Genomic DNA, 26,610 nt, shown 5'->3' with positions numbered 1-26,610 from the left:
ACGTCACTTCCGGGAGCGGCGCCCCGCCCCGCCCCCTCGCTCCCCCGCGCGGGGATCCAGGGCGCAGCAGCCCGGGCAGAGCCCGGCCGAGGCGGAGAGCAGTCGCTCAGGAGGCGGAGGATCACGTGAGGCCGCTGGGTGCCGTGGGTGGAGGCGGAGAGCTGCGGTGCGGGCGGGTCGGATTTAACCGTCCCGGGAAGCGCGGCCGATCGGGATTGCGGAGCGGGCAGAGGTAGGGACAGGGCCGCGGGCGATGACCTGGGCGCCCGCGCGGGGACACCTGCGCCGGGTGCCAGGCGGGCGGCGGGCGGCGAGCGGCAGGCGGGCTCCACCGGGGGACCAAGGGGCGCCGGGCCAGCTCAGGCCACCGCCACCCCGCCGTGCGCACGGGGCGGCCGGGGTGGGACAGCCTTGGGGCTCCCGCGCCCCCTGGAAGTGGGGGGTCTTCCACCCACCGAGCCCGAGCCCCGTGGCCTGCTCAGACGCGCAGCCGACACTCCCGGGGTCGAGCTGCGCCGGGTGCCCCCACGTTGCTCTCTGCACCCACTTCCCTCGCCCGCTGGCCGTGTCCGGGGCTCGGGCTCGGGCCACCTCCCCTGTCCGAGGGCTTCCAGAGCAGGACGACCTGAGACGCTGGTGCTCCGAGCATCCGGACGCCCGGCGACCGTGCAGACAAGACGTTCTTGCGGAGCCCACCGTTTTCTGAACGTTTGCGTAGCGCTCGCCTGCTTTTGCAGCCGGCGGCCGTACTGATTGATGTGCGTCCTCCCCCAAGCCCCCCAAACCCCGCAAATCCCCAGCCCCCCCCAGCCTCAGGTAGTCGCGTGGCAAAGGGCAGGGCCAGCGCGCAGGCCTTGACAAAAGGCTGCGGGTTCAAACTTTTATTGACTTCTTTTTCGGGGAGGCCTTCAGGCGGAACCGAGGAACGGTGAATCAGCAGCTCAAGTTTCTGGACGCTCTGAGGATGGGGAAGGTTGCCCAGAGTCACGTGCTGGGTGAAAAATCTCGTTTCAGCACCTTTGCAAGTGCGAGTGGCTCACCTTCCACCTTTCTCACCGGTGGCGTTGCGTAGATGTGTTTACATGCTGTTACGTGTGATTTCATTGGTCTGTAGCTATTCGTTTATATAAGTTTCTTAGCTTAGTGGTGAGCCTTGTTTTTCTTGGTATTATTATTCAGTTATTCTGAAATTAGTCTTTTTGACAACAGAGGTTGTTGAGTGTGAGTTACGAAGCTTTGTTAAGGACCCTCAGTTTACAGCATAGCGGAGTTAGTGAGTTTAGGGACACGATGTAGAACATTTAACCTTTTAATCATTTCATCCTGTTGGATGTAAGTTTAGTGTTCATTGGGTTGTATTTGATTAATTTAATATGACCAATTATTTTTTTTCAATTACATTTGATCCTGGGATTAACGAATTGTTACTTTAAGAGCATCTAAGCTCATGGTTCACTGTTACTACTCTGGGTAATTCTTTAGTTTCACTAAGTCAAAAGATAATGTGAATAATTTTCCTCTTTCCTTTCCTTCCTTTCCTCCCTGTACTGTATGTAGTACTGTCGGGACTATAAGCAGGAAATAAAGCTTTAGGAAGGTCTTCGCCACTTTTCCTCTTTCTGACTCTTATAACTCAGGTGAAGTGAACATTGCACAAATCCATCACAAAGAAATACAGTGTGGAAAACAAAGGATAACATATAAGTGTCAAGATTAAAGGTGTGAAGTAGTTCTGCTCTCTTTACCTTGCAAATGGAAATTCTTAGAGATGATATTTTGCAATGCAGGGAAGAGATATGGGGTGTTTTTCATTTTAAATAAGAGAGTGTCACAAAAATAAAAGAAATGGATGTGAACGTTTTGTTTCTTTTGGATACTATTCCAGATTAAAGACTAATCTTTCAATGTATTCTCCCCATTTTTAGACAGTGAATCCCTGAGAGGACAATAATGGATTGCACGGCAGTTATTCTCTAAGTGTTTGGATTCAGCAGTGTGCAGCTTTGTTGCAAAGGCCCAAAGAAGATGGCAACTCCTTATGTCCCAGTCCCTATGCCCATAGGGAACTCGGCTTCCGGCTTTACAACCCACAGAAACCAAAGAAGTTCTTCTTTTGGGAGTGTCTCCACAAGCTCAAACTCTTCCAAAGGCCAGTTGGAAGACTCCAATGTGGGTAACTTGAAACAGACAAGTGTACCTGATCAAATGGATAGCACTTCATGTGACTGTAGCAGTCCCGTCGTTAGGACTAAATTTACAGGCACAGATTCTTCCATTGAATATTCTGCTACACCGAGGGAAAGTGAAGAACAAAACCCTGAAACAGCGAGTTTGGAAGATAGACCTTCGACGCCTACTATTCTGGGTTACGAGGTGATGGAAGAACGTGCTAAATTTACCGTGAGTATTGACTTCTGCTGTGCACCCATAGAACGGGAAAGATTGACTCACCTGTGTTCTAAACCTGTGGTACATTCATTAACCATAGCGTGTACTTGTGATGTCTTGAAGGTAGACTTCACATGATTTTTCCACCTCTAAATTAAGTCATTGGCGTAAACTTTTTGTTTTTCTTAAATGAATTTGCACAAACCAGACACACCTATGCAACTAGCACAAACAACATTACTCGCATACTTACCCACCTCCCATGATCTCCTTGGGTCACACCCACTCACCTGATAGCCTACGTTCCTTTGGCCTATTTTTGTACTTGATGTAAATGGAATTACGGGAGTATGTCGTCTTTTGGGAGTGGTCTCTTTTCTTCAGCATTATGTATGTAAGATTCATCCTTGACCTTGCATATAATTGTAGGTTGCTCGTTTTTTTTTTATTGCTGATAGTATGCCTTTATGTAAATATACTACCAGTTATTTATCCATTCTACTGTTGAAGAGCATTTGGATTATTTCCATTTTGGGGCTCTCACAAATACTACTGCTGTGCACCCTTTAGTGCTTGTCACCCAGTAAACACATGTACGCATTTCTGTGTGATGTCGGCCTAGGAGTGAAATTGCTGAATCATGCCCAGCTTTAGAAGACACTGATGGCAGTGTCAGGGTGGTTGTGCTAATTTATACTCCTTTAAGCAGGGTGTGAGAGTTCCAGTTGCTCCATGCGTTCCCGGCATATGGTCTATTTCCATCCTTTTCACTTTGGCTCTTCTTAGTGGATAGAGTGCTACCACGTTGTGGTTTTAATTTGCACGTCTTAATGACTAATTAAACTGAAGACTTTTTTTTGCCATTTGGATATTCTCTTTTGTGAAGGATCGGTTCAAGACCTTTGTTCATTTTTCTCTGGGGAAGCCTTTTCCAGTTTGGTTTGTAGTTTTCTACACATTTTGGACACAGGTCTTGTTTCGGAACATGTAACATCATCATCATCTCTCGCTCTCTGGTTTGCCTTTTCACTCCCTCCATGATGCATTTGATAAACAAAAGTTCCTAATTTTAATACAGTCCAACTTACTAATTTTTTATTTGATCAGCACTTTTTAAAATCTACCTACTCCCAACTAAAAAAAAAGATGTTGTCCTATGTTCTAAAAGCAATTGTTGGACCTTTCGTATTTAGATCTGTAGACTATCGGAATTCATTTTTGTCCATGCTGTGAGGTAAGGGCCAACACACATTTTTTATTGCTCTGTATGGGATCAAGCGATCAGGTTTTTATTGAAAACACCACTCTTTCTCCTCAGCATGTGTGCTGTTGCCTGTGTCATAAATCAGATGACCATAAATGTATGCGTCTGTTTCTGTGTTCCATTTTTCCCTCCTTTACCAGTTCCACACCGTCTTAATTATTCAAGCTTCATGGTAGGTCTTGAAGTACTTAGGTGGCCTAAGTACTCCCGCAGTGCTGTTCTCCAGGATGGCCTGGGCTGTTCTTGGTCCTTTGCGTAGGATTTATCAAACCTGTGGAACTAATCTAGGGAGAACTGACACCTTTACAATACTGAGTCTGAATCTATGAACCTGGTCCATTTACTTAAGTCTTTTATTTGTTTTAATAATGTTTTGTAGTTTTCAGGGCAGCGGTCTTACATCTTTTGGTTAGATTTATTTCTAGGCATGGATGTCTTGTTATCTTTTTCTGTTTTCTGTTTGTTCTTTGCTAGTTTATGTATATTGGGCTTGTATATTTATGTGTCCAGCGACTTTGCTAAATTCACGTATCAGTTGAAATACTTTGTTCTTTCTCTTGGGTTTTCTTAAAGTTTTATGTTGATGTCAATATTTAATACTGTAAATTTACAACAGCATAGAAGGACCTCCAAGAAAAAACTTGAGATAATCTATGAAGAGACAATCTTTAGAGTTACATTATCATGACTAATGATGTGTTGGGACATCTCCATGAACCTGACTTTTTTTAGAGTGGTTTTGGAAATGATAATAAACCGGTGGCTCATTTCCTTACAGCGACCTACTTATAAAGGAATGAGCATTCACCAAGGTGACGTGTGTGAAAATGCAAGTTCATAGGCAAATGTAAGGCAGTGCTATATAAATAGGAAGTCTTTCAAGGTATTATAGAGGAAGAACTAAGCAACAGATACGAGATTAATCGTATTCATTTATCCATTAATGTAACGTATTTTCAGTACCTATTAGGTGTCAGGCACCATTACCTTTGTATCTTAGATCAGGACTTCCCGGAGACTTGGAAGGGCATCCAAATAATCTTCTTTCTCACTTATATGTTACAAAGATAAATGACTTGCGTTTTAGTGTCTTATTTCAAAACTAAAGGATTCATCCTTAGCTCTTGCTGATTCTCCCCCTTAAAAGCTGAAAGAGTTGTCTGTCAGGGGGAAAAATCAAGTGGTAAGGGTGGTGTACAGTTCCTAAATAATGAGCTGTCTCTAGAGCTCCCAGTAGGGCCATCGTGTGAGCCACGAATGTGAGTCATATTTGTAATTTAAAATTTCCTAGTAGCCATGTTAAAAAAAAATAAAAACAAACAGATGAAATTATAATTAATAACATTTTATTTAAAATAATATATTTAAGATATGACCATTTCAACATAAAAAAACATTTTAATGAAATATTTTCGCATCTTCTTTCATACTAAGTCTTTGAAATCTGGTGCGGATTTTACAGTCACAGTGCACGTCAACTTGGACTAGTCTCAGTTCACGTGTCCAGTAGCCACATGTGGCTGGAGTGCCACTCTCCAGCTACAGCTGAAAGTTACTGTCCAGCAGACTGCAAGGAAAAAAGCTACTCTTTTTAAGGGCGTTTCATTCATTCAACAGATGGTTGTTATTCAGTTCTTCATATGTGCCATGTATTTATAGCGTAGCCCCAAAACCTGCACCAGATTTCCTCCGAGATTCTGTTATAAATAGTCCTTCCTCATAATAAATTCTAAAATTGTTCTTATGAAAAATGGAATCTAGTTTTTTCTTATTATATGTGTTTTAAAACATGGACTTGCTCCAACCAAGTTTTTCTATTCCATAGCCTGGATGATTGTGTATAATGATAGAAATGTAAACTGTTATCTAATGTGGGTAATTTTTAGCTTGTAATTTAGCCTTGAAGATAAAAACTTCAAATTTATTAGAAAACTTTGCCTTGTAGTTATTGAGTTTAAAAATTAAATTGATTGTGTAGGACAATAGTGGTTATTTTTCATAGCTTTTTCAAGCATGATTCTTTTATCAATTTTAAAATATGTTGGCATAACATGTATTTTGGAAACTGATTACCGTATTTGCCGGCGTATAAGACGACTCGGCGTATAAGACGACCCCCTAACATTTCCACTCAAAATACAGAGTTTGTTATATGGTCGGCTGTGTGCGATTTTGCGAGTGTGGCAAAATCGCATAACAGCCGAGCATACACCCAGCAGCGCTGCTGATGCCTGAACAGTATGTGGAATGAAGTGGGCGGGCATCGGGAGGCCACTATGGCACGGGGAAGCACTATGGGCAGTCTATCTGAAGTGTACCTGGCGTATAAGACGACCCCCCACTTGGAGGCATATTTTTCAGCGCCAAAAAATCGTCTTATACGCCGGCAAATACGGTAGTTTATTATTAGTGTGCACCATAAAAAGCGTTTTGTCTCAAATTTGCCATAGTCTTGTTTCTTAAGAAAAAACCTTGCTTTCAGTGCCTACATTGATGATTTGTACAATTGATGGTCTAAATGATTTCTGGTATTTTTTACATAATAAGTGGTAAGATCTAGATTATCAACTAAAAGTTTTTTAAGTATGTGACTTGACATTTTAAATATATTTGCATATATATATTTTTTTCTTTTTTAATCCTCTTCCCCCTCCGCACACCCAACATAGGTATATAAAATACTAGTAAAGAAAACTCCGGAAGAAAGCTGGGTAGTTTTCAGAAGATACACTGACTTCTCTAGGCTGAATAATAAAGTAAGTACTTTAATAAATCCAAAACTGACTTTTCAATTTTGAATTGTTATCTGTTCCTGACAGTTCTGCTGTTAGACTTGCGTTTTCTCTTCCTTGTTAATTATCTGAGTGCCTGAGAAAATTCACTCTGTTTCATTTCACTTTACCAGCCTGAAGCCTTATCTCTCCACATAACTTTCTTCTTTTGGAAACAAAAAGTTATTTTTAATATAAAACTGTGAAACCCTTAAAATTATTAACACAAATGTAATTTAAAACAGAGCTGGGTATTATCTAGGGGGTTGAGTGGGCTCAGCTGGGTTTGCTGCTCAGCGTCAAAAGCTGGCAAATCAAGCCTTTGCCTGGACTTATCTGGAGACGGAAAGAATCGGCTTTCGGGCTCATTCAGGCTGTTGGCCGAGTTCACTCTCCTGTGGTTGGAAGACTGAGGTCCCTGTTTCCTTGCTGGTTGTCAGCCAGAGGCCCTTACCAGCTCTTGCAGACCCCTCTCCAGTCCCTGCACATGTCCTCCCCACCCCCACAGCTTCACAGCCAGCACCAGCAAGTCAAGTCCTTCTTGTGCTTTGAATCTCTCTGACTTTCTCCTCTGCCACCAGCCACAAAGAAAGCTCTACTTGAAAGTGCTCCCATGATAAGATTAGGCCCACACAGATAATCTCCCTATCTTCAGATCCACTGAATAGTAACCCTAATTACATCTGCAAAGCCTCTTTTGCTGTGTAAGGTGACGAAATCACAGAAGCAACACCGGGGGCAAAGGTCATGGGGCCATCTAAAACTCGGTGGACTGCACATATAAACAGACAGGGTAATAATAAACCTGAATACATGAGGAACCCTTAAAAATAAGTCACAAGAAAAGCAAACCCACAAGTAGGAAATACAACAAATGATATGAAAAGGTAATCCACAGAAGAAATAGCAATAACCGATAAATTCGGAAAATGTTTGCTATCACAAGCACGTTAAGAAAAGAAAATTGAGAAAGTATTTTTCAGCTGTCAAGTTGACAGACATTTAAGCGGTATTATCCATTTGCCATTGTTGGAAATATGGATCTTCCTAGAGTGTACCCTAAAGTTGTACCTAATTTTGACACCGTAGTCACATTTCTGGGATTCATCCTGTATAAGAAATCAGGGATATGGGCAAGATTTAGCTCTAAAAATACTTATCAAGGTGTTGTATTTATATTGTTGTTTTCTTTGTGTTTTAGTTTGTTTTCCATAGCTAAAAATTGGAACCCACGTAAACTTCCAGCAATAGGGAATCGATTGAGTAAATTGCAGTAAGAGCACAATAGAGAAAGAGTCACTGAGCTGTCCACAGCTCGAGGGAAATCAGTCAGATGAGTCCCGTGGGGGACGGGGATGGGGTGGGGGTGCAGAAACCAAGAGAAGGAACATTCTTCCAAAAGAAGCAAGTAGTTTGTGATGCTTCTGTAAGGCTAAGGAATATGACCTTGGACCAGAAATGACTCCCCAGTTTCGACAGGTGTTTACTGGAGGAAACTTGACTGGTCCTCCTTCTCCCACCTGCCTCCCTCCCCCTCTTCCTTCTCGGAGGACTCAGAAGTTCTAAAGCTGGTATATCCTTGTAACGCGTGGTGCTGGAAACCCATTTCTGTGACTCTGCAACTGCCTGGCTGCCAAAAAGTTTCTGCCATTTTGAAAGCCTCAGTTTGAATGAAAAGGTCAAATGTAAAATGCTAAACTTTTTTACCCTTTATTAAAGTATGTATTGTTAAGATGAATTTTTGTAGTATGCCAGAATACTTTTAAGTATTGTTGCCAATGTGTTTCTACCATTCTATATGAATTTTATTTGCTATTCCTGAGTTCTTGTGCTACACTGATGAACTAAAAACATAATTCTGTTCTTCTCTTGATTAATTTTGTTAATGATTTAACAAACAAGAAGATTGAAGGAATTCGTGAAGTTACCAGATATTTAAGTGGAATTCTCAGTTTTCTTATGAAATTGTTATAATTTTTGTTCATGCGGACTAATTTCTAACAATTTAAATTTTTAATCCTTATGACTTATTATTTTTTTTCAGAGCTCCACTATTACTTAGTGTTTATTTTCCTTTATCTCTCTAGATTAATGCTAACATATTTCTTCTTAGGCAAGCTGAGATTTTAGATAACTCTTAAGCTTTAAAAAAAACATTAGTAGGAGTTTAATTTAAATATAGTAAATATCTCCTTGATAATCCAAGTCGGACACTTAAAATTAGTAAGTGTCTGTGTCAGTCTTCTAAGTACCAGAAAGAGCTACACCCATCACCTGCTTTTACTGGCAAGAATAAAAAATGTGTGTACCAGTGGACACACAGGCTAAATTCTAGTTATGGTTTTTATAATTTTTTAAAATCAGGTCTTTATAAAACCAATCATGAAGTATTTATGAAATGAATAGTTGGAGTTCAGGTCTGTGTAGGAATTTGGAATTATATGAAAACTATATAGATGTGATCCTAACTTTATTTTTATTTTTTTATTTTTTTTTATTTTTTATTGGGGAACTGGGGGGATGGGAACAGTGCTGGGAATTGGGGGAAGGGGAACAGACAAGTTGCTGTCATTTTGTTCTTCAGTCTAGTTGTGGAGGATGTTGCTTCACTGGCCCAAGTTGGCACCATCATTGTGCTCTTCCTGGGCGAGGCACATCAGTCCCCGGCTTCTGGACGGCCGCTCACTGCGGCTGCTGGCCGCTCACGCTGGCTGCTGGCTACACACAGTAGCCCATGGCAACCCACTGCCACAGGGGCTGCAGCCTACGCCATCGCCGGCGACTCACGGCAGCCCAGCTCCAGGTTGAGCTGTTGTTCAGCATCTTAGCTGTGGAGGGCAGTGTCACTGGCCCTCATATGTGGGATCCGAACCGGGGCCCTCTGGTGTCCCAAGCCAGTTCTTAACCATCGCGCCACTCGGCCGGCCCCTGATCCTAACTTTAAAGAGTTCACATTCCCCACTCACCTGTAGTAATGAGGAAAAAAATAGCCAATTGACAATATGAAAATTATTGCACATAATTAAAATAACACTGGTCAGAAAGAAAACAGTTTTTATAGAACGTTATTCTTTTTTTATCTTCCTCTTTTTTTCTTTAATCCCCTGGATTATTGTCTGGCTTCAGTTCTCTAGGAGTTTATAAGGCCTCTTCTGAGGACATCAGAGGGCAAACTCAGGAGCCAATTTGGAACACAGGGCCTAGCAGAGGAGAGGCACCTGGCAGGTGTGGAAAGAGGGCTTGGTGATGACTGGTTTGCAGAAACATGGCCACGAGAAGTGGTTTTCTCCACATTCTAGTTAAAAGCTCTTTATTTTCTACTTTGAGGTTGCAGAAGTAGGTCCAAGCTGACCATTTCTGGGAGGTAAAATGACTCTTCTCAGTTGGCTCCAGGCAGCAGAGCAAGGCGAGGGCGCAGAACCGTTATCAGCTCGTTGTCAAGACAAGCCAAGTTCACATGAACATCTGGGCAAAGCCCAACCAGGCGTTCAGTGCTCACATTCAAGAGAGATTCAGTGGTAATCCTCAACATTTCTGTCTCGGGTCTCCCTGTCCTCAGCTGTCCTGAACTGGTTGACCTCATCTTGGGGTTCCTGGGTGGCACCCTGACCTCGCCTTTCTGACTTTTCTGCTACGTTGGGTCTTGTTTCCTCCATCCTGGTCTTCCTCTTTCTTGAATTACTCTTTCCTCTCTCTTAGTAGAACTAACCCCCAGTACCTTCTTGAGGGAGGTTGCGTGGAAAGTGATATTTTTCAGACCCCACATGTGTAAATACTTCCATTTGGCCTCAGACTGGATTAAAATTTGGGATAGGTTTAGAATTCAAAGTTGGGAATCTTTTTTTTAGAATTTTGAAAACGTGAAGCTGTTATCATCTTGCTCATAGCGTTGAGTGTTGCTACAGAGAGTCCAAGGGCATTCTTTCTCCTCATGTGTAGGTCACCTGTGGTTTTCTTCTTTAAAAGTCTGTTGAATTTTCTCTGTATAATTAACTGAAATTTCACAATGCCTTTTTGTGGGTTTCTTTTCTTCTATTCTCTTGGACACTCAGTGGGCTTATTTAATTGGACGACTCGTGTTCTTCAGTTCAGAGGGATGTTTTTGGGTTGCTTAATGAATGAATTCCTCCCTTCTGTGTTCTCAGTTCTTTCCTTCTGTAACTTCTCTTGTAAAATAGAACTTTGGGGCTACTTCCTCATCATTACCCTTTTTTTCGTTTTCTTCTTCTTTTTTGCTATTCTGGAGATTTCCTTGTCTGTCTAAGAGCATCTTTTTATTCCCTTTTTTGTCATCTTACTTTTATTCCATGAATGTAATAACCCATGAGTATATTGGTAATTGTATTTATTTGTATCTTTGTTCTTTCATGTTCTCTTCTCTTTGTGTTGTCTTTTATTGGAGTTACTTTTTCTGTTTGTCCTCCAGGTCAAAGGAACTGTGTTGTAGTAATTCTTGGTTGTCTGGTCACGATTAAAACTTGTGTACCAAAGACGGGTTGGAATCTCTTACTCCTTGGCTGACGCCGTTGTTGACTTTAAGCCTCACTGCAGAGTGAGGAAGGCGGGTGGCTTTTGGAGAACTTGTGATGCCCGGATCTTTATGGGGTTCATTCCTCGGGCTCAGCAAACCCTCCAGAAAGGCGTTTTCAGCCTCCTTCTTGTTCTGCCCATGCCGGAGGTTCCGTCCTGTAAACTGGGTGTAGATCTTCCCACACGTCAGGTTTCCTCGGCTCTATTGAGTCAGTTTCGCCATCTTCTCTACATTCTAGTTTCCTGTGTGTTGTCTTCTGTTTTCTTCCTTCACTGTAGTTTCAGTGGCGCGGCAGAAGGACAGACTGAGATGAGTGTGCTCAGTTTTTCATCTGAATCCTGAAAACATGCGCATTCCTTTTTTGAAGGCTTGTTTATAGAAACGTCAAATGCCTGTTATGATTTCATTTTCCCAGGAAATGGATTAATGTTTTAATTTAATGAAATATAAAAACTGGCATTTATTAAAGTTATTTTAAGCTAATGTATAGTTTCCAAATTGTACTTGGTTCAAAATGAAGTTATTGATTACCCATTATCCATAATATGAAGAGAATTAATTGTGGGACAGCTCCGTCTTCAGAGGATATTTTTAAGGGAAAAATAAAGTGTAACCATGCATGTGGACATATGTGACAGTTACATTTTAATGCTTAAAATTAATGGAAAGGCTATTTTTATTTCTTCTTCATGGCTTTCATTATTTTCATTGCAAGCACATTAAATAACAAAACTCCAAAATACATCTGGTTACATCTTAAAATCAAATCAGGGTTTTCATTTGTCCAACTTACTTTCTAGTTTTTGTCTCATTTTATCTTTACATAGTTATAGAAATGTAAACAGATGTTATATTTTATATTTTTACTTATCATTTTACCTTGTGAATTTTTCCCTTTTGCTGGTCTTTTTTTTTTTAACCTTGTGATATTTAGTTTTCTATTTAAGGACAGAAACGTGAATGTGCGTGGTTTCATTTCATTCACCCACTTTTCCACCATAGATTGTTGACTGTGCTAGACATTAGGGAGGCAGCTGTGAACACAACATAGTAGTTGCAGTGCAGTAAAATGCTTCCATCTCAGCTGTACCTTGAACTTCCCCAGCAGATTTTCAAAAGTTACAGTGCCCAGGCCACACCCTAATTGATTAAATCCAAATCTGTCCGAGGTTGCACACAATCATTCATATCTTCTAAAGTTCCTTGGGTGACTCCAATGTGCAGCCAAGCTCAGAATCACTGGTCTAGTAGAAAGGTCCAAAATTAAAATAAGCGCTGTTACATGCCCACTAGCATGGCTCACATTATAAAGACGGACAGGGCCACGTGTTGACAGGGCTGTTTAGCAACTGTAACTCCTATGTATACACAGCTGGGAGAAATCGAGAAATAAAACAATCAAGCTGTAAAAAGCTTAGCTGAATTTATTTACATTGTGATGAATGTCATTTAAAAATAAATTAATGATTTGAGAATCTGTGGCAAATTGTCCTTTCTAAAACTGCGCACAGCAACCTTTTCAGTCCCGTATGCTCTACCATCTTGCCACTGACCATCAAGAGGTATTGGGTTGTTGGGAAAGTCATGACGCATTTTTGCAATGAAAAACAGAGAAAATACGTCATGACTTTTCCGACAACCCAATAGAATCTGTTTTCCCTCCCCCTTGAACCTGGGTGAGCTTGCAACTACTTGGCCAATAAAGGACCAAGGAAATGATGCGTCTGCCTGGGCTGGGTCATACAAAGTACACAGCTTCATCCTGATGTTCTCGAGACACTCCTCCTTGAAGCCCAGCCTCTATGCTGTGAGGAAGTCCACAGCCCTCCATGTTAGGCTTGTGGCTGAGACCCCAGCTGAGCTGTCAGCCAACAGCCAGCATCATCATTCACTGTGTGTGTGAACATGCAGGAGTGAACTTCAGGTGAATCCAGCTCCTACCGTCAGGTCTTCCAGCTGAGGCCCCAACTCACTGTGGAGCAGGACAAGCCATCCTCATGGTGCCCTGTATGAATTACTAACCCACAGAGCCCATGGCCCAATAAATGGTGGGGTTTTTATACCACTGAACTTTGTGGTAACTTGTTACACAGTTATAGTCACTTGAACAGAGTATATAAAGAGGAATCTGACCCAGCTTGGCAGATTGGAAAAGTCTTTCCTAAGAAAGTAAAACTGAAGCCAAACATGCAAAATGGATCATAAACCAAAATGTAAAAGCTAAAACTAAACGTCCAGGAAAAAAACATAAAAGAGTATCTTTGCGACCTTGGAGTGAGCAACAATTTCTTAGATGGGATCTGAAAAAGCAGAACCCATAAAAGACAAAAATGGATGAAGTAGATATAACATTAAAATTTAAAACATATGCTCTGTTAGAACTGTTAAAATGAAAAGTCATGCCACAGTCTGGGAGAAAATATTTGTCATACATACATCTGACAAAGGACTTATACCCAGAATATATCAAGAATTCTTGCAACTTAATAATAAAAAGACAACCTGATGTTTTTTTAAAGTGGAGGGGTCAGAAGATTTGAAGAGATAATTCACCAGAGAAGATACACAGATCCAAATAAGCACACGAGAAGATATTTAATATCATTTGTCAGCAGAGAAACGCAGTTTAAAGCCACAATGAAACACTACTACAGACCCACTAGAATGGCTAACATTGGAAAGACGGACAGTGCCAAGTGTTGACAAGGCTGTGGGGCAACTATGACTCCGGTGTATAAACAGCTGGGAGAAATCAAGAAGTGAAACAATTACGGTGTAAAAAGCTTAGCTAAATTTAATTCTTTTATTTTAAGCTTATGTCTTGAATAATCAGCTTATTTCTTAAATGATTTCATGTCATGTTGTCGAATTGATATAATTGAGTTGAACATCACGTATTCTTTTTTCTTCTTTTTCAGTTAAAAGAGATGTTTCCAGGCTTTCGATTATCGCTTCCACCAAAACGCTGGTTTAAAGATAATTACAATACCGACTTTTTAGAAGATAGACAATTAGGATTGCAAGCGTTTCTTCAAAATTTAGTAGCTCACAAGGACATTGCTCATTGGTATGTAATGAATTGAAATAAAAGGTTATGAATGCATTTTAACAATTCGTTTAAACCAAAGAATAAATCTAGGACCATAGTTATTCAAGGTGAAGAAAAACATAGGATAGGAGTATAATTACTTGTCCTCTCTAACAAAGCATGGCATGGAATTTTCTTGCTTTTTTTCAGTAAGGACTTTATTCGGCGTTTGATTTGTATTAACACTTTTAAAAAGTCAGCAATGTTAAAAATTCAGTGAATCATATTCAAACCACTGAATCCACTGTAAACTTGATTTTAGTATTTAATATTTTAGCAATCATTTAACAAAGTAGCCCTCGTATAGATTTTTGGGTAGTATGACACTGTATAATGTTGAAGGTAATATTCTTTATATATTTTTTTAAGTAATGCAAAAATATGAAAATTGTGAAGTTGGGTTAATTTATATAGAGGGTAAAGTGAACATACCAAAAACCATTAAAAAGAGAGAAGAGATATCTATGGGGTTTTGTTTCTGAATATATATATATACAGGAAAATTGCTTATTAGTACCAGCTGACTATCTAATTTTGACATTTACATTATCATATACATTAGAATTATTGTGAAAAAGCAGAAAGCACTTGCAAGGCAGCTGTGAATATTGTATAGGTGCCTATGTCTGAAACTGCCTTGAGCAGCGTTTTTCACAATAGGATGGAGAACGGGAAAACCATCCTGTCTCTGTTTCTACCCTTCGTTCACCTGTGTCACACTGTGCATGCACATCTCGCTGCTCGTGTGTGCCGCCTAAACCTGACGGCTACGTGACACCTCTGCCCACCAGCCTCGTTTCCCCGTGAGAGGAACCACGGGCCCTCAAGCCACGTTCCTCCCTGCCACTGCCTCTTTGACAGCCCCTTGGAAATTCTCCAGTGCCTTCAAACCTGAAACAGACCTGACAGCTTGTTCTCTAGCTCCCCCACCCCCGCCCGTATGCAGCAGCATCTGCCCAGAACCTGAGAGCCGTCCTTGATGCCGCCTTCCCACCCGTATCCCTCCCTTTGTGTTTGAATTCCCCTCAAGTCTGTCTGCTTCTCTCCAGTCCTGACGCCCCTGCCCTAGTCGAAGCCATTGCCTCTCCTAATTCCTGCAGAGCGCTCCTGGTGGTCCGCCTGGTCCGCTCTCACTGCTGGGGCCACTGGAGCCTCAGGGGCCTTTCGTGACGCCGCTCAGGCCACTCTGGTCCCTGCCTGCCCGCCCGTCTTTGTGACTTCACCTTCTGATATTCCTCCCACCCCTATTCTCTGTGCATCTGCTATAGTGGTCTTTTACTTTCCCAGCGTCCCCTCGGTCCTCTGTTCCTGGAAGGCAGCGTCTCCCTCAACTATCCCACCCAGGCCCAGATAGCCCGTCCATCCCCTTCAGATCGCAGACACACCCTCACTTCCCTAGGTGACTTTTCCTGACCACCTGCAGGAGCTTCGTGCCAACGGCAGGACCGTGGCTCTGTCCCTCTGGCTAGAGGAGGCATAGATGGGTACTAAGCTGGATTTCAAACACAACACTGGTCTTTGAAGTACTGCACTAGCTCAAAAGGAATAAAACTTGAGCGAAGGGACACAGGTGGGCTAAAAGCAACTAGGTGAGAAATAACCAAGGTCTAAACTAGGCGTAAAGTTTCAGATAAAGAGCACATTTAGCTATTAAATGACTGGTCTTGTAAAAAAATTGTGAAATGTAAACAGATACATTCCTCTGAAAGAAAAAGAGTAAATAGAAGGTGAAGTTTCACTGGATGAAACAGTTCTGTAACAAGTTTGAAAACACAGTAAAACTTTTAAAGAAAAAATTTTTAAGAGAATCAAAGAAAGTGTTTAAGTTATAGGACACATTTACTCTGATAATATAAACAGTGCTAAAGGATGCCACCTGTGGTCTCCTTATCTTCAGGCCTGTCAGGTCAACTCCTGATCCTAATTATGTGACGATTTTCCCAGACGCACCGAAATGGTCCTCTGGGTAATACGTAAGGGGAACAGAAAGACAGAGAGTATTTCCTTACCTTTAACTCCAGATTGTTGGATGTTCTCCTAGTCAGATACTTGGCTCTCCTGTCCGGATGGTTTTCTTGCCTTCATTATCATGATCAAATGGAAGCAGAGTATTAAAGGCCGAGTGCAGAAGAGAGCTGAGGGACCTATAGGGATCCTATCTGCACAATTAAAAAAAAAAAGTAAGATTTCGTTAAAAAATTGACTTCTATTTAATCCATAGACCATTTAATAATGTAGACCCTTTGGTATTTATATCTGATTTGAATTAACTTGATTAATTTATAAATCATCCACTGATAATAATACATAGGATAACCATGGCACTCATAGGCAGTTAAGTATTTATGAAATCTAAGGTTCTTTAGTCAGTGATTCTCAAGCAGAGGTAAGGGCCTCCTTTTCTGGGGGGGGAAAGGTATGAGAATCTCTGAGAGAGAAATTGTTTTCTCAAACGCTGCTATCCCAGAAATTCTCGCATGCCCCACTCCTGGGATGGAACTAGCGCTTGAGAGCATTGACTGACTGCCTTCCTCTCCCAATGAGTCCTGTTCAAACAGAAGAAATAATAAAGTGAACCGCTGAAGAACTGTTTTGTCCATCAAAGTCGTAAAGCCAGTTTTAAGTTTCATTCTTACGTTACAGATTAAAGAGACATTAGGGTCTGGAATATAACCTCAGAGCTACATTGAGAAAATAACCGAGGGAGTCCATTGGATTCCATTTGAGTAGAGCTCTAGTGAGCCGTTGATCGTAAGGATTTTTAGGGAAGAAGAATGAAATACAAAAGCCGTTCCAAAAAAAAGATCCCCATAGTTGGCTATATTGTCAACATCACTGTTGATCTTGGGCTCACTTTCTGCTATAAACCAAAGGTGTAAAAAGAGACACATAAATTCCCTTTCCCACTTTTTCTTTCCCAGCGGCAGCGTTCCAGTAGAGTAATTTGTGAACATAAAAACGTTTCGAAAGAATAAGGGAATCTGGGCACATACCTATAAGAAAATAATGTCTCATGTTGGGGTGTCATACACAAAGTCCGAAAAAACACCCTTCCCTACGCTTCTTAGGACTTTAAAGTCCGAAGAGCCATTATCTTGGGGTTTCATCCAGACTTTTAAACTCTCAATCTCAAGGCTAACTTATTTCCCGTGAGTCATTTTTGCCTAGTAGCTGGTTCTCTGATATAAATAATGGGTGGCTGGAAAGTATAATATCTAAACGAAAAGGACGTAGCGTGCCCCTGTTCTTCTTGTGGTAGTAGGCCAGCTGCAGTGTTCCAGAGGCTTTGACTGAAGACAGAAACTCGCAGGTGAATGTGGTCAGAGCGAAGTGGCCGGCACACCCAGAGAATCCACATGATCCGAAATATAAGAGACAGGAATTCAAGGGTAGAAAGGCCCATAATTGCACCCGGAAGAGAGTTAAGAGCTAGCTCTGCCACTTCCGCTGTGCTGCCTTGGGCCACACATCTTACCCTCTGAGCTTTGGTGTCTTTTGTAAAAGGGTAAAATAATGCCTGTCCTCATCTCACATGATTGTTGTGAAAATGAAACAGAATAGCATATGTGAAAGTCCCAGGTCCTTTGAAAATGTCAGAAATGGTAACGATGTGAGGTGATGGATATGTTAATTCGCTTGATTGTAGTTCCTGTTTCACAGCGCATGCGTATATCAAATCAAATGGTACATTTTAAGCGTACACAATTTTTAATTGTCCATTATACCCCAATAAAGCTGGGGCGGAAATGTCAGCCTCATAAATGCAGAGACCATGTAGGCTTTGACATGAAAAGAAAAAAAAGGAAAGAAAATGTTGGTGTATTAGTATTGCTTCTTGGAGGCATAAAGTTACAGAAAATACAACATTCCCGACATATTTAGGATTATCGTGTGAAAGAGGGCTTTGATTTACCCAAACGATCCCAGAAAGCAGAACAAAGACTCATGAACAAAAGCTGCAGGGAGAAAAGTCCCAGCTGAGTGAAGGAAGTAACTTCATAATTTTCAGTTGTTCAAACATAGGATGGTTTATTCTAAGAGGTGGAAATTCCCATTTTTGAAATGTGTAGATGTTCTGGTGGCTGCACATGTAAGAGGAATAAAAGCATGCCTCCTGTGGATGGTTCTGCCACCTCTAAGACCTTTCCATCTCTGTTATTCCGTGATTAAAAATACTCGAGTTTTAGGTTTCCTTCAGTGTATCCCCTATTACCCAAGTTGTCAAGATTATATAGCCCAGAAATTGGCTCCTCTTTGGGTCCTTCTGGATTTCCTTCTTAACACCACTTCTCTATATTCATATTGTTTTTCTTTTGGAAAGATTTCACTAAAAAGCCCATTTTTCTCTTCATGACCATCCCTTGTCATCATCAGCCTATCTGGCCCATCCTGAACCCCCAACCCCATTTCAGCATGGGTTGGCATCTCCTTTCTGTGGCGCATTAAGAAATCATATTGCTGCCCTTTTACACCTAAAAAAATTTAAGCCTTCACCTTTATGTTTTAACATGCACATGGAGTTGTCTCTCTGTCCCAAATTGCTTTTAGAGAATGGAGTATTTTGGTAACAAAGGAGGTCAATTTTCCACCTTCTTAACCTATTTCTGATCATTGCAAAGTATAAGCCTAACAATACCATGTTATTTCATTATTTTGAAATTTACGGTAATTCAGAAATGGGATGCTAAGAATGTTTTCTCCTGAATTCTCTAGGGAAAATACTTAACTAAATTAATATAAGAAACATAATCGCAAGAAAAATCTTTAACTGGTTTCTGAGTAAACACTCCTCAGTGACTTTAGTAGCCCCTCCTAAAAAGGAAACAAGTATAAGGTAGAAATAGTATTTCCTCGTAACAAGATAATGGCTTTTTTAGACTAGTTCAAAATAATATTTCTTCGAAAGCGATAAAATGTCTATTCACCACCATTTAGGTCTGTGCCATTATCCTGAATTATGTTTTATGTCCTGTAGTTTTTATGTAACATAAATTCACCATCTCTGTTTTGCAGTTCATAAGATCTTAGAAAATATTGGGTTGTCGGAAAAGTCATGACTTATTTTTTCTGTTTTTTGTTGCAAAAATGTGTCATGACTTTTCTGACAACCCAGTAGTTTCAAATCTTTGTATCTTCTATACATTTTATGTTTATATTTGGTTACTTGTATGAAGCCATGTAAACCAACTTGTTTATTTTGGTATATCAGCAACCACCTTGCTTAAAACACTGTGTAGTTTCAAAGTACCTTTTGCCTTTTGCTATCTTTTGTAAACTTATTTGTACCGCTGCTAATTTTTTTTTTTTCCCTTTGAAAAGCCTGGCAGTGAGAGAATTTCTTTGTCTGGACGATCCACCAGGTCCATTTGATAGCTTAGAAGAAAGCAGGGTGAGTGCTGTATTGTATATCACATGAAAAGAGGAACAAATAATTCAGTACAATAACTACATTGTTCCTTGAAAGGAATAGCAAACAGCAAAATATTATCATTTCAACCATGCGAGTTTTGCACAGAAAGCTTTTAATACTTGAGTCAAAAGTTTCTTTCAATGAAATACAGGAACCTAGTTCAGTGAAAAAGTAAAAATTCATGCATGCCATTATAGTCAGAGGTCCAAAATTAAGTCCTGCGTTTTGTTCTCTTTATTTTTACTGTTTCCAAAAAAAAACAAAAGAAAAGAAAATTATTTGGAAATTTTGGAAATTTATTTTACTACATTTAAAAGTATTATTCGTATGTTGCATTTTCTTCCACCTAAGTGTCAAAGTCAAGAACCTACAGTTAAAATCAAATTTAAAACTTACTTTCAGAGGTAAAAGTTATTATCTTGTTATCAATTCAGCTCAAGTCTGAGGCTACTCAAATTACAGTAATTGACGTGTTAAAGTGGCCTATTTCTTGAAGCAATTGGCTAGATTCACAAAACAGATTTGGTAATAATAGATTAGCTAGGATTTTTTTGTAAGTTTTTTCCCCAAATGCTTAATGGTGTTTAAATGGAACAGATTTAATTGGTAGGTTTGTAATGTTTTCAATTAAACTGAGTCACTTCTTTGTATCAGAGTGAATGCCATAGCTTTTTTCAAAACAGCTTTATGGAAGTAAAATTTTCATCCATAAAATTTGTTGTTTGCTATTCCATTGTAAATGTACAATTTAATAATTTTTAGCGAATGTGCCACCATCGCCTCAAAAGAAGTTCCTGCCGGCCATTGGCCATCAGTGTGCTCCCAGCCCCGGACGAGTACTGGTCTGCTTTCAGGTTCTACAGATCGGCCTTTTCTGAATTGTCCTATAAATGGAATCATACAGCGTATATACATGTATCTGTGTGTGGTTAAAATCAGTATTCAGTTACATACTCTTGTGTATACACAGTATGCGTAACAGACTTTGCATACCTGAAAATCGCGATCTTTGCCTCTAGTGTCTGTCACTGAGCACACTGTTTCTGAAGGTCACCCATTTCATAGCTCTGTCGATTGTCGACACTGTTTATTGCTGAACGGTTCCCAGTGTGCGCCTGGCATGCTTCATGTGCACTCTCACCAGTCCAGAGACATTCACGTCGTTCCCAGTTTTGTGCTTCTAGAAATGATGCTGTAATGAGCCATCTCGTGGAAGGCTTTGTGTGGACTTACGTTTTCATCTCTCGGGTTGACCCCCAGGAGTGGACTATTTGGTTTTGTGGCAGATTACCTTTAACTGTTTTGAGGAACTTACAAATGTTTTCTGACATGGCTATACCATTTCGCATTCCCACCAATAGTGTATGAAAATTCCAGTTTCCTCCCTGTCCTCACAAACGTTTTTTCTTCTAGGCTTTAAAAATTAAGGAGATTTTACATTTAAAATTGACCTCCCAGCTTCTCTTAAAAGATGGGTAGAGCTGGCATCTCTGATTCTCCTTCCCCGAGGCTGCAGGCGGCTCAGATGAGCTCAGTCTGCCCTTCTCAACAGTCAGGGGTCCCCCACCCCCACCCTCCACCCCTCCCCCAGGGCTTGGCTTGCCGCAGTCGTGTGCAGGGGAAGCGAAGGCTGCAGACTGAGCCGTGAGAGCTGGTCATGCCAGTGGATGACCACGAACAGCCCTGATGTGACAGCATCATAGTGTCTGTCTTTGGGGCGACAGCTGTTCCCGTGGCTGTGCACTGGTATTTCATTACAGTTTTAACTGGGACTTCCCTATGATTTTTTTTGTGTTGATCACTTTTCCATGGGCATTTTAGCCATTCATATGTTTTCTCTGATGAATTGTTGATTTAAGCCGTTTGCCCATTTTTTTAGTTGGGCTGTTCGTCTTACTGAGTTGTAAGAGTTCTTTATTTTGGATATATGATTCATAAATATTTTCTCCCAGTCTACATGTGCCTTTTCATCTTCATGGTCTTTTGAAGTGCTAATGTTTTTTATTTTGATGAAGTTCATTTTCTCACTGTTTTATGGCTTCTACTTCTGGTGTTGTATCATAAGACCTCTTTGCCTATTACAAGGGCACAAAGGTTTGCTCCTACATTTTTTGCTACAAGTTTTGTAGTTTTAGCTCCCACATTTAGATCTCTGATCCATCCTGAGCTAGTTTTTCTTGTAAGATGTGAGGTGAGAGTCTTTAAGTTCCTATGGATGTCTAACAGTGTCAGGTCTCGCTCTGTATTGTCTGACATATCTGCCTTGTATGTCTGCCATTTTGCAGTTTGTTTTCTATCCGTCACATCTGTTTCAGTCTTCTTCCTCCTTAACTGCCAACTATCATGTGAAATAAATATGCTTAGTATCCCATTTTGATTCTTCTTTAGAAATTGTCACTTAGTTATTTTTTTACTGGTTGCTCTAGGTGTCAAACTGTGCATATTAACACAGTCTACTTCAAAATAATACTTAATTCCAGTGAATTATACGCTGGGCTCCAATATTACCCCTTTCCCCTCTCCCTCCTCGGCATTGTTATTGCTCTCTATTTTGCATCCATATATGTTGTAAACATAACAACAAAATATAGTAACTATTTCTGTATACAATCTTTTGGCTTTCAAAGAACTTAAGAGAAGAAATGAGAAAAAACATTTTTACATGCTTTTATATTTATCCGTATACTGACTATTTCCAGTCCTCCCCATTCCTTCCTTCGGATTGGTATTATCGTCTGGTGCCACGTCCTCTCGGCTGCTTCCTTTTCATTGATTTATCTTACATGTCGTATCCTAGGTGAAATCTCTCATTAAGTTGTAGATGCTTTTGGATTTACTATTTACTATTTCTATTTACTATTATTGAGCCAATTCAAATGGAATGAATAGCCATGGTTTTTTGGGGTTTTTTTTAAGTATAATCATTCAGGACTGGGCACAAATAGACTAGAGAGAATAGAAATAAAACCATGGTTGTTAGTCGCTTTTTTCCATTCTACGCTCCATCCCATATTCACTTTAGACACACTGGTGGTAGGCAGAGGTTAAGAGAGCCGAGACAGCAGATGCCTAAAACGGTGGAGAACACATTGTTTGGGCTGCAGCCATATTATCTTGATCATCCGTGTTCCTTGAGTCTTCGGTCATGCTCTTAAGAAAGGTGCTGCACATGTAGTTAATTTTATTCTCTTTCTGCACATGGCTTTGTTTGTTTTGAAGGCATTCTGTGAGACTTTAGAAGAGACAAACTACCGTTTTCAGAAAGAACTACTTGAAAAACAAAAGGAGGTGGAGTCACTGAAGAAGCTGCTGGATGAAAAGCAAGTCCGCATAGACACGCTGGAGAGCAGGATCAGGTGTGTGTGGCACCGGCCTTTTCAGGCCGAGGCAGCTTGTACTGTGCTGGGCTAACTGCACTTCGTATGTTAGAATGGTTTAGCGAATTTCTGATTCCCAAAGTCACAGATTGTCGGTGCACTTCTTTGTAGATTGAGAAAATGGTCTTGATTATTTATTTAGGAGACTGAGCATTTGAAGGATAGGAAACATGGGGAAAAGAAGCATCTAGCTGTTCAACAAGATAAACGTTATTCATTTTAACCTATTTAAATGGTGTCTCTGTCTCTAGATATGTATGCCAAATTGTCACATATGAAAGTTCTAGTTTGACTTCTCATCAGCATATACTGAATTGATGCTAAAATCATTTTAAATTAATCGTAAGTGCTAATGTTTCTATTGACTCCCAGTGTCAGCAATTTATTAGCCCTAGGACTACATTAAGATGTGATGGCGGAAGACGCTAAGGCTGCATGTAGTCACAGTAATAAATATATACACATTTTATTCATGAAGATATTTAACAGGAAAATGACTTGTTGCTGTGATTTACTTTTAGAGCATTGTGTTTAGAACCTGAAGACTCACTGCACTTGTCAGGGACACAAGAGGAACAGATCCTAAAGGTGGAGTCCTCTGCACTTGAACTTGACCAGGAAGTCCTGGATGCAGAATCTAGGTATATATAATGTTTGGTTTATTACAGCCTATTCACCTGAATAATTGGAGGGCAATTGTTATAATACTCTACAGAGTATTTTTATGAACGGCTGAGCAAACAGGACTACAGATATTCTAGGCTGTCCTGAAAGCGAGCCTCTGGCACCCAGGCTGTACGTTTTCTTATTTATTTTGAAACTATGTCTGAATTAACTGGGCTGTAACTCAGTTAATTAATTTTGTCAATCTTGACAAATTACTTTCATCTCCCACCGTGTCACTCTTTTTCCATTCAAAATGTGGGATACTATAATAGCAAACCTCCTGCCTACAAATAGAAATGATGAAAAATGGCATTTTTGAAAGCACATAGAATTTTTATTGCGTATAAATCCAAGTTTTAATTATTAATACATTAGTGGTAATGGTTAAGCTATAATTATGAGAACAAATTTTATGTTGGTAAAGGGAATTACAAACTAGATTTTTATTGATAAATGGGAGTTGGGAGAGCTGAAAGATCTAAAAATATATCCCCAAAAGCGCCATCGAGCTGTGACAAGTTGAAAATAGTGAATTTCTGTTTGAATATTTAAATAGTTTTTTATTAAATATTTAAATATACTTTCCACGAGGTAAAAGATTTTTTTAAAGGTGATAGCACACATCCATTCTTAACACTGACACGTTTCCCTTTTTTTGCAGAGCTAACAACAAGTCATGTTTTAGCGAACCTGAAAATTCGGTATCAGAGATAGAAGTAGCAGAAGTGGCATATAGTGCTGACGAAGACTATGCATCATAAGCAGTTCCTCCATTTCCACGTTTCAGCTCGTTTAGAGTAGAGTGCAAATATTTAAAAAGAAAAAAAAAACACTGAAGCATTTTCAGAAAACAGCAAGAATGCACATGTATAAAGTTTACATAAAGAAAAGTTTTTTTAAGTTATTGGGATAGGAAATATATTCACTGCTGCTTTAAATTGTCTTTTATTCAAGCTTCGTATTTAATACTGTGCATAAATTATTTTGGTGTTTTGCCAATATATTGCTCCAAACCAATGTGTGTTTAAAGTACCAGTTATCTTAGTCAAGTGGAAATTAATTGCATGTTACTATCTGGTTGATATATACTTCTTCGTATCTCTCGACATGATATATTTTCACTAATGGTTTAAATCAGTGGTAAAGATGAATTGAGTTTTAAATATTGCCATGTCTACCATCTCTAAATAAAAATTGCTTATTTGGAATGTTCCTAAAAGAAGAAAACTGTCTAATACCAAAGGAAAATGATTTGAAAGAACTGTAATAACATAGCTAAACGATAAAATAGCCTTGATGTTAAATGTTAATTCATTAATATCAAAATATTATAAGTATCCCAGTCTATTTTGTTTTCCCCATAATCTTTATCTTAAATCTCTACCTGTAGAATCAGTGAGTTTGCCTTTTTTCAGAACACTACCTCTTTTTGCTAATCAAGGCATACTCTTGAAAATAGATTATAGATTCTAAGCAAATTGGGAGTTATACAAATAAAAATAAAAAGCCATATATACTGCAAAGTCCCTAACTATGTTGACTCCTGGCATTGCATTTTTATGTCTGTATATGTAAATATGTTACTATAATGTATTCTGGCTGATTTTCTTTTTAATATATTTAGCCAAGTGATGCACTTTATGGTAATTAAACTTTTTTGTGCCAAGTTTAATTGGTGAATTTCTTCAGTAAGTAGAGTTGGGAAAAGGAATTGTGTAATGCCACCACTATTTCACTTTTTACGGAAGTCTCCTAGGGTCTGTGAGTCAGCTTTATGAAGAAGTGTTTCCTTCAGCTTTGCGCAGAGTTGTTGAAAGTGCCTTGTTTCATTTTTATAGTAGGAAGTTTTGCATATTTCTGTTAATAAACGTTTGAATCATGTTAGCATTTTGGAATCACAATTGGTATCTTGAACACCGTGTACTTTCCAAAAACTGAGGGAAGCTTGCTGGGGAAATAGAATAACAAGCTCTGTTTTCTTTCTTCACCATTGAAAAGTTTGTCAGTAACTTGATGTACGTATTAAGACGTGGTTATTTAAAATTCTGATGTAGATTAACAGATCCAACGCTTATTGTTAACCTGTGATCTAAAAGGGAGGCTGCTTTGTACCAAAGTTTCAGAAATTTGAAAAGTCTGCATCAAAATGCACAAGCATGCTCTTAGAATATTTTACACAAAGGGTATCAGAAACGTGTTCACTCTGCTGGGAGACAGAGAGAATATAACAAACTGGTCTGCCATTTATTTCAAAATATTCCTAGGCTTTAAAAAGGTTTAAAAAGAACAATCATTTAAATTAATACCATTTTTAGTGTTATAAAACAAGAGAATCTGTGCTAAATTCCAGGTATTACAGTGCGACGTGTCTGTTTTAAAGTGAACCATACACTTTCAAACTCTGCCCTTTCAGAAGATTGTATTGAAAGTTTTGGATGGGTGAAGAAAAACTTGTAAATTAGGTAAACCACTATTATTTATATTAGAATTTACTTTTTTACTTTTATAATGCATTTTACTCCCAGTATTGTATTCATGTAATAAATTATTTTTTCAGTACAACAGTCACTGTGTTGTTCAGATGTTGAATACCGTTTTCCCTGTCCAGATTCTACGTTCTGTACGTAATCCCTTAGGATTATTATAAATGTAGTTACAGCAGTTACAACCGCTGCATTTCACAGATGTGGAATGAGTTGGTGTGTTTACACTTTATATTACTGATCATTCTAAGTCTTGGACAATAGGTGCAATGCACTTCATATGTAACCAATATTAATTAAAAAAATGAATGTAAGTGAAACAGAAAACTTCTGTGGGTAATCTTTTAACCTTTTAAAAATTAAGTTTACGTGTAGGTAGTCCAGCCATAAAACTTAGCCTTTTAAAATGTGTTTTATCTGTCTCCTATACTGCCATTCGCCATTTAGAGCACATTTAGTTAGGAAACGTGTTCCTGAGATAAATCATCTATGTAGGCTACTTCAGCTGTCTGATAGTAAGTACAAGGAAACAGTGGCCTTAGGTCTAAGAATAATTTGTCTGGTTTTGAAATGGATTTTGTCATTTATAGGGATTGAGGAGTTTGGGGACTATGTTACAAGTTTGTATTCCC

General features: G+C 39.7%; 1 protein-coding gene across 4 annotated transcripts; it reads left to right on the top strand.

Annotated features, from left to right (window-relative positions):
- Positions 1-43: 43 nt before the first annotated feature.
- On the top strand, positions 44-26,059 carry SNX16 (sorting nexin 16). Of its 4 annotated transcripts, XM_019651972.1 has the most exons (9): positions 44-232; positions 1,638-1,719; positions 1,926-2,400; positions 6,322-6,408; positions 13,873-14,021; positions 19,362-19,431; positions 22,672-22,808; positions 23,351-23,470; positions 24,157-26,059. In XM_019651972.1, the coding sequence occupies exons 3-9, from the start codon at positions 2,026-2,028 to the stop codon at positions 24,254-24,256; spliced, it is 1,038 nt and encodes a 345-aa protein (XP_019507517.1). In that variant the 5' UTR covers positions 44-232; positions 1,638-1,719; positions 1,926-2,025; the 3' UTR covers positions 24,257-26,059. The 4 variants fall into 4 exon arrangements, with proteins under 4 accessions (XP_019507517.1, XP_019507516.1, XP_019507519.1 ...); XM_019651971.1 differs by lacking the exon at positions 1,638-1,719; XM_019651973.1 differs by lacking the exons at positions 44-232; positions 1,638-1,719 and adding an exon at positions 552-758.
- The last annotated feature ends 551 nt before the right edge of the window (positions 26,060-26,610 follow it).

Source organism: Hipposideros armiger, unplaced genomic scaffold (assembly GCF_001890085.2).
Source record: "Hipposideros armiger isolate ML-2016 unplaced genomic scaffold, ASM189008v1 scaffold_170, whole genome shotgun sequence".
Classification (NCBI taxonomy): Eukaryota; Metazoa; Chordata; class Mammalia; order Chiroptera; family Hipposideridae; genus Hipposideros; species Hipposideros armiger.
The sequence above is the reverse complement of the archived record's forward strand: the minus strand, read 5'-3'. Positions and strand labels throughout refer to the sequence as shown.